Raw genomic sequence first — 8,780 nt, 5'->3', positions numbered from 1 at the left:
TAAATTAACCATGGAATTGCCATGACGCTGTGGTCTTTTTCATTTTTTTTTTTTTTTTTTTTGAATGAATGCACTTAGTTGCTTTAATGTGGAGTGCTGGACTTTTGTGTTTTTGTTCATTCAATAATTCTTCTCTATGGGCTGAATATCTCCTGTGCGGGGGGCTGCTGGGATTGGACGGCTGCTCCGCCGCCAGGGCCCATTTGAACGCGGAGCTGCGCTCACCATTGGTCGGACACGTGTCTGGGGCGTTTCTCTGGGACTGCCCGGTTGTGTCCGGGTAAGATGGCGTTGGAAGAGCAGTGCTCGGCACCACCTCGATGGCGGTCCATATCTCTAACACACGTAGAGTTCCCGGAGGGTACGTACACTCGACACATTTCTTTCACTGCTGAAGCTTCGCTAACCGTCGGTCGCTTTGTAATTTTCGAGCTGTTCGTCTGTTTTGTTGCTACTGAATGGACACGGTCGTCGGTGCTACTGCCAAATTATGATCCGTTGTTAAACCCCGAGCACAAGGGAATGTAACCCGGACTGCGAAATTGTGAGACAGCGCCGCATGCGCAGTTTGTAATAATGTCCACAATGAAGGCTAAGCTAGCCTGCTAGCTGTTTTAATATCGGCTTTGGTATTTTCTTTCGGGAATTATGCCGTGACCTGGAAGAATTATTTGACCAAATTCAAGCATTCTGAAAAGCAAAGCACGATTTCTGACTACATTGAATGTAATTAGCTATTTCCCCGTATAGCCTTGTAGCCAGGGCTATGGCTAATGTAGTAGCTAGCTCCATGGCCTCATACTGATTAGTGTAACTAGCATAAACCATATCCCAGTTATAAGTGAGCTGCCTCAGTTAACCACATATAACAGGGTGGTTTGTTAGTTTGAAGATGGCTTAGCTGCTCCACTACACCAGCTTCCTACTTGTACTTTCAGCCATCCGGGTTCACTGAGCCTCAGAGTGTCACTCCCACCACTGCTATAACTCACTTTTCAGTGTTTATGTGTATTAACATCAGTACTGTGTCTTTTGTTCCAGATGATCTGACGGGACAAGCGCTGGCCTACATCAGCCTCCTGCCCGTAGCAATTCTTGTAGGTTTTGTCACACTCATAGTGTTTAAACGGGAACTGCACACGGTAAGTGCTGCACATGTACTTGTGAGTTGTGTTTTCAGACTTTAAAGTCAGTCTGTGAAGCTGTTAGTCGTCTCACAGGAGTCTGAACATCAGACGGGACAGCAGTGTGTTGAACAGTTTTTTTTTTTTTTCCTTACAGATTTCCTTCTTTGGTGGTCTTATCTTGAACGAAGGAGTGAACTGGCTGCTGAAGAACATTCTCAGAGAGCCGCGCCCATGTGCAGGTGAGTGACGGAACAAGTTGTCTGTGTGTGTCGTTGGCAGGGTTGGGCAACGTTGCAGCAACATGACAATAGCCAGAGTGTCTTCCTCTGGTATCTGGCACAGAACATTGCAGCTTCAGCTGTGTAATTTATCTGCGTCTCATTGACTTGTGTTATAGGGAGACACTGCAGACAAGTTTAAATATACAGCCATTTGAATAATGTCAGGTCAGTATTTGTGGTGTGATGGATTTAAAAAAATGTGATAGAGCCTTATTGCAATCAAAAGTGTTATGGTCACACTTGGCTAAATAAAATCTATAAATGACTTCTTTTTCAGTTGATCTAATGGTCAAATATTGCCAATAATGTATTGATATTTTTCAAATGAGCAATTTTTAATAAAGGCCAGGAGAAAAAAGGTTCAGGAAAGCTGTTGTACCACATTAAAGTTATACCCCAACGTCTTGTCTGTCAGCCCTTGGAGGGGGCTGTCAGGTGTATGTTACTTAGGTGGAGGTAATGTAGGACACAGTCATGGCTGTGTTTAGACTGAAACTGGCCTCCTCTGGTCGCAGTTTTCTCCAGGGGTTTGCAGACTGATGAAATTAGAGGCACAGGCGGTCATGAAGTAGCACGCCTTGGGAATATGGACGGCTGTTATGAGCCGTGGAGGAGGCATGCTTGGGGTGTTTCATACAATCAAACTTTGTGTTCTTAATATGCGTTTATGTGTAACTATTGAACATTCTGTCAGTTTACATATTGCGACCAATGATATATCTGTCTTTTGTATATATTGCTGTAGCTAAGGTCTAGTTAAAAATTACCAATTTGAAAAGTGCCGCTCTGTTACTGAGGCTGAAGCAGTAACTAAATGGAAACGGTTGTTACTTTAAGTCTATAGAGTTTAAGGAAATGGTCCTAAATGTACAATATAAGTTCTTGCCGCCTGCAGTCATGTCTGGTTGTGTTGGATCAAAATGATGTCAAATTGTAAAAAGCAGCTAAACAGTATATTGAAGAAATTGTAATCATAGAACACTTTTTATTTTGCTTTGAAAATATTTTAAAGTAGCTGATTATAAATGTAGTGACTAGATGTCAACAGTGACATTACTTTACACCTATTTCTATCTCTGGTCACTATTCTGTCAACTCTGTCTGACTGCTTGCACATCATGAGCAACGGGTTCTGATGAATAAATAGTGAAAAATTCTTCTTATTTAACACATTTTAAAGATCAACAGACAAAGGCTTTTAAAAACATGTCTGAGTCATTCTAAATATTAACACCAGTTCATCTACATTTAGTTGTTGGCAAATTGCTCCAAAAATCCTAAAAATTCAGTCTTGCTAGGATAATGTTATTAAATGCATTAAGCATTGCTAAAATGTGTTTATCTGATAGTCTCATTGAAATCTGTTTTTCCAAGTCCTGTCGATTAAAAGAAAACCTGCACTATTGAAGTGTCGATGAACACACATTAGCCACACAGTTTACATACACAAAAGAGAGCTCCAGTGGCTTTCAGAATAATTCAAATCCAAATAATATGCAAATGTTCTTCACATGGAGCTATCTTTCAGCCTTGGACTAGTGTGTGTATGAAGTAAAGAATTGAGCGATCAGTTACTTGGAGACTTTGGTGACTGTCCCAACCAAAATGCTTCTAAATATATACAACGTCAGATGAACTCCAATCTGTAAATGAATGTTTATAGCAGGCTCTGTTGTCTTTCTGCAGGGGCTCACTCAACCCTGTACTCAGAGTATGGGATGCCCTCCAGTCATTCCCAGCTTATCTGGTTCTTTGTTGTTTACTTCTTTCTATTCCTTTATTTAAGGTGAGTTTCTTTTTTTTTCTTGTTGTTTGGGGAGGTTTAAGGGTAGAAGAATACAACTATGGAATTCTTAGATGTACACCAGCTAATTTGAGTTTACAATCAAATAATTTTTATTTTTCTCCAGAGTGTGAATTGAATTATTACAGTAATGTTTTTGGTTCAACAGTCATTCAACCTTCACATGAAGTAGACACCGTTGTGTGAATTTGTGCCGATTTCTCTTTCAGAATGCATCAAACGAACAATGCTCGATGTGTGGACCTACTGTGGAGGCACATACTGTCCATTATCCTGTTGGGCATGGCCTTATCAGTCTCCTACAGCAGGTAAGGCCCTGAGCCCCATACCTAACCTCTTTAAATCTTCCAAATAAATCATAAAATCTAAGGTGAATATTGAAGAATTCATCAACATTATAATGAAGGTGTTAGTAGGTACCGATTTCATCCGTCCATAGAGTGAATTTTAAAGCGTGACTTACCCTTTTTGTGTCTGATAGAATTAGTTTTATGTCATGACCTGCCTAGGAAGGATCTGCAGAAGAACTTTACTGTCCTGAAGTTCTAAAAGATTGGGATCTCTTAGTCAAAATCTGACTTGTGATCAGAAATATTGGGTGTCTGCTTAGACCAAACTTTGTCTAGTAAATTAATTACTTGGATTTCCCTAGATGGAATATACTGACCACTGATGAATTGTTTCACCAAAATGACGGTGATGGTTAATTTACCAAACTATTTAGTACTGTTTTATAGACATGCTGTTACACTTTATTTAGAACTCCCAGCACAGTTTGTTTGTTTTCTTACCTTTTATTTTCCCTGTCTGTCTTTCTCAGAGTCTACCTGTTGTACCACAGCTGGAGCCAGGTTTTCTATGGCGGAGTGGCCGGTAGTACAATTGGCATAATCTGGTTCTTTTTCACACAAGAGGTGCTGACACCATTATTCCCCAAAATAGCAGCGTGGTAAGTAGAGCTCTCATTTTTCTGTGTCCTTCTTGTGTCACAGGGGAGGACAACTCACCCTCAGCCTGAATAATTGGATAAAACTGGTTGCTCTAATGTTCTGTCCTTTCAATTTGCTTTTAACAATCCATAGGCCAATATCAGAGTACTTCCTGGTGCGAGACACAAGCCTGATCCCCAACATCTTATGGTTTGAATATACAGTGACCAGATCAGAGGCAAGGTAAGACCCTGTTGTGGTGATTTGTCATTCACTCTGCCACACCTGTCTGCACTAATGCCTGGTCAAACCAGAAGGTTTACCTTCATGTCCTGGTGATAAAGGCAGTGCTCGAGGCTTGACGACTTAATAAATACTTGGAAGCAGGAGTTAAATCGGGCCCGAGCCCACTGGAGCTGAGCTCCGTCTTCTTCGCTATGACAGCATTATCAACTCACATCCAACTCTCGAGACCTGCTTTCAGATTCTGCACCACGGCGACTGTAGAAAGTCTCCCTCTTTTCCTTTCTTTGAGTAAACGGCCGTAGCATCACACAGCAGCAAGATCGATACAGTACACAAATAGAAAGAAGAGCAGTGCACAATTTACAGCCGTGGCACAGCAGGTGACTTGATTGATTATTTCAGTCTTCTGAGATATTATTGTCACACAGCCTTATTAACCTAAATGCTTTTTTACAAGCAGATAGCTGAGCTGCTGCACAGATTCAGTCTCTACAGTGAAATCATTGGGTTAAGCTCAGGAGGAATCCAGCGTCGTTAGAACTGTCAATGTGTGTTTATTTTCAGTAAATATTGTTTCCTATAGATTGTATGGTGTATGACAGGGAATATTGAAGAGTATTTTGGATCTTTCTGCTTAAATACAGTATTTCCAACAGTTGTGTTGTTGCAAGATTTAACCCTCCTGCTGTCTTAATTTATGGACACCAAAAAATATAGTTTCCTTGTCTGAAAAAAATTCAGCAAAAACAAATTCAGCAAATTTCTGAAAACTTGCAAAAGCTTCAGGAAGAGAATTGCAATAATCCCTTCAGGATGGAAATTCTGACTCTGCTAGAAAAGGACGTTACAAATCTTAATTTAACTCCTGCTTGCAGTGCTGGTGAAAAGCTTTCATAGCTAGCCTGTTTACCGTCTGTTGACAAGCTTGTTAACTTTTTTTGATTTATTCAAAAGAAGTACTTGTACCTTAGACGGCAGTTTCTTCACACCTTCGTTTGAAACCAAATGTTGCTAATAAGCTACAATAGCTCCGTCTTTGCAGTCTCACCATTCTGTTAAAGCTCAGTACCATCAAGACAGTTTACCAATTTCACCAGAGTGAAAGGTTCATGTGGCAAATCCATTAATCTCTATGATTTAATTGAAATGTTGCCACTTTAAATGTGACTGGATCTTTTCATTTTGTGTGCGACAGTTGCATTTGTTACATTCCTCACTGCTTCTTTTTGTTTTTGTCTTCTAGGAACAGACAACGAAAGCTTGGAACAAAACTTCAGTGATCTCCAGTTCTTTTGTGCAACTGAGTTTAGGACCACACGTACACACACGCATCCTTATCCACACAGACATAAACAAACGCTCACTCGACAGAAACACACTGGAGAAGCATCTTTTGGACTGACGCGGTTGCAAGGAGTAAAGGGCAAAAACACCGTTTACAGGTGGCGAAAGAGTGCCTGGACCTGGCCCGGAGCCTACAGCCTGAGCAAGTCCGTCCACACGCCTCTCCTTCTTGTACAGCTTGCCCTAAATGCTCTTCAATGCATGCAAGACTGTGCAAGAGGCATCCTATTTAATGATAGATTAATATATATATTTTAACTATAAACGCACGCTGACAGTAACAGTGTACTGTAAGAGATTCAAGGAGCCGCAAAAGGAGGCTTTGGTCAAGTTTTAAACAAAGTGGTGGGCGTCATTGCAGCATGTATTTAGTGATTCCTTTTTTTAATATTCAGATGGATAGCTGGTGGGAGTAGGTGGGGAGGGGGGTTGGTTATGGCTTTACTGGGGGGTATGTATGTGGAATTAACAATTTTTCATTGTTATATATAAAAGATGAACAATTTCTAAAATTGGTTATGATGTAATATACATAAAAATTTGCACTTTGTGAAATTTACAAGTGAAAAAAGAAAGACTAACACTAGTTAAATGTTAAGGTCCTCCCCTTCTTTTCCCTCATCGGTCTTTGCTTTGTGTCTATGACTGTCAGTTCTAATATATTAGACTCCAAAGCTGATCTGCGAGCAGTGTAAATTTAATGTACCTTCTGTACTATTGAGGTTGTGGCTTCTGTTCATATCCACGTTCGATGGTTATGAGACGGAATCACAGCAGCAGGTTTGAGTTACTTTCGTTGTTGAACACGCTTTGGACTGAGAGGGTTTTTTCTTAATGCCTCACACAGTAGCAGCCTGGGAACAGAATTCTGGGAATCAGTTTTCTTTTTTTAAATTCCGTTTCTTATCTTGTTTTCTGCTGTGGCAGGGAACAGTTTTCTTTTTACCTGCATTTCCAAGATAACATTCCGTATCATTTAGTGAGGAAACATAATGACTGCTGAGGGGATATGTTTTCTTTTTGTATTATTTTTGAAGAAAGGAAAAACAAAAAAAAGCCTCAGGTCAGTCGTAGCATGTGATTATGCTTATTCCTCACAGCCTACGGCAGCTGATAATGGAAGCTGTCGAGTGGGGATCTGAAGCTCATTTAAAACTGTCATATCATTTGCTCCACAAAGGGAAGTAGTTCTTTTAGAATTTGATTTTTTTTTTTTTTTCCATGTGTAACCTATATCAGGCTGAATAAAAATGTGTTTATGTATAAGAGATGGTTGAAGTGTCATTCTTTGAAGTTTAGTTGCATGTTTTTGCATTTGAAAAGCTGTTTTGCTTTGTTTGCGAGGAAGCAAATGTGGCAATCGCTGCCTTTCCGCTTTGTGAACTGTTTAGCGTTTGTGTGATGACGGCTGAGGTGTTATCCCTCAACTCTGCCTCAGTCCGAGTGAAGACCAGAATGAATATACAACACTGTAAACTGCATGATGTATCTCCTTTGATGGTGTAGTTGAAGGTATTTTGTCAACTTCAGATCCTTTTAGGGACTATTGCACATAACGTAGGAGCTACAGGAGGAGATAATTACAGAAAGTAAAATAATTTTGTAGTGGTTAAAGGAGTTAGAATCTTTGCTTAACTGCCAGTAATGATAACATAGCACATTACAAATAAGTGCCACATAAAGAAATTCTACTTAACCCTCCTGTCATCCTGTGGGTCAAAATTGACCCAACAATCAGATGATGGAAATAGTTTGTTCTTTTTAATGTTTAAATGTCTTGCCCTATTTGCCAGCGATAGAAGCATTAAATGATGTATATGGAAGCTAATACAGGGCTCGTGCAGGAGACAAATGCAGCATTACCTTCTGTTCAGTTCAAACGAACAAGCTCTTTGTCTTGTTAAAGAGCTTCATGCACTCCTCTCCCTGCACTGTATTCCCTGATGTGACTGCTGCACACTGCTCGAGAAAATACTTGAGGCCTATCCTTCTAACTCGCACAGCACAAAGGAAACGTCTGCCCTATATAAACGACCCATTCCATTTTTGATTCACTTTTCAGGTCTTACCTGAGGCTATCCCTAAAAACCCGCCGGGAACGGGCATAGCCTAGATAGAAATTATCAAGTTCTCAGCCTATTTCTGTTTCTTTAAGCTGTTTGCTCTGACCTGAACTGTTTGGATGAACACTCTTCATTCCTGTGTGTGAGTGGTTCCGAATAGAAGATCATTCTCCCTTCACATATGTCAGATGTTTAATCCTGCTCTGAGGCCACCATCGACACATTTAATAAACTACACACTTTGATTCAGAGCTGCCCTGGGCTCACAGAAATGTAAAACAAAGGAGGACTGACATCCACTGGATAAAGTCTGTTATTGCAATGCTGTGATGAAGACAGCTGGACCAGCCTTAAAGGAAGTGTGACAGGATTTTGGTTGGTTTGCCTCTTTAATGCATTTCCTTATGCTTTTTTCATATAATGCCGAATACTGAAGGACAAAGTAATGATGGTGGAGGTAGATGGAGACATACATGAAGTTTATGCTTCACATTTAATGTTCAGCAATGTTCTGGCGAAACCTGTGCTGAAGTCTGGACTAATTCTGAAGTCTAAGGGAAGGGTTGGCGGTCTTCTCAGAGGAAAAAGTCAGATTTTTCTCCACTGAGGCCATTGGTTTGTGCTATAAAATCACACATGGTAACATTGTACAGTCTTACATGGTGTAGTGGTTTACTTTATTATGTACTATTACAGTCTTTCTATTTTGTGGTAAATGTCAAGGAATTTTGTATTTTATTTTCTACTGTTAGATTTGTCAGAAGCGTTTGCAGTCATAAGCTACTTTAGAGTGACTAAAACTTCTGATAAACTCCTTATTATGTGGAACTGTTGTGGTTTAAATGACCACTGTATTGACTTTGTTGTTTATTGATAAATAGGTCAGATGGTATTTGTAGCATTAAAATGCAGGCTGTATATTATTGCACCAGTAGCATAAAAGCACAATGCAAAATGTACATAAGGGTAGCTAGAGCCACCAACAG

General features: G+C 40.1%; 1 protein-coding gene across 1 annotated transcript; it reads left to right on the top strand.

Annotated features, from left to right (window-relative positions):
- The first annotated feature begins 217 nt into the window (after positions 1-217).
- On the top strand, positions 218-6,997 carry dolpp1 (dolichyldiphosphatase 1). The gene is made up of 8 exons (XM_022219250.2): positions 218-361; positions 1,042-1,142; positions 1,282-1,366; positions 3,095-3,194; positions 3,422-3,520; positions 4,033-4,161; positions 4,295-4,384; positions 5,631-6,997. The coding sequence occupies exons 1-8, from the start codon at positions 286-288 to the stop codon at positions 5,665-5,667; spliced, it is 717 nt and encodes a 238-aa protein (XP_022074942.1). The 5' UTR covers positions 218-285; the 3' UTR covers positions 5,668-6,997.
- The last annotated feature ends 1,783 nt before the right edge of the window (positions 6,998-8,780 follow it).

This window comes from Acanthochromis polyacanthus, chromosome 18 (assembly GCF_021347895.1).
Source record: "Acanthochromis polyacanthus isolate Apoly-LR-REF ecotype Palm Island chromosome 18, KAUST_Apoly_ChrSc, whole genome shotgun sequence".
NCBI lineage: Eukaryota > Metazoa > Chordata > Actinopteri > Pomacentridae > Acanthochromis > Acanthochromis polyacanthus.
Note: the sequence above shows the minus strand (reverse complement) of the source record. Positions and strands in the feature narration are given on the sequence as shown.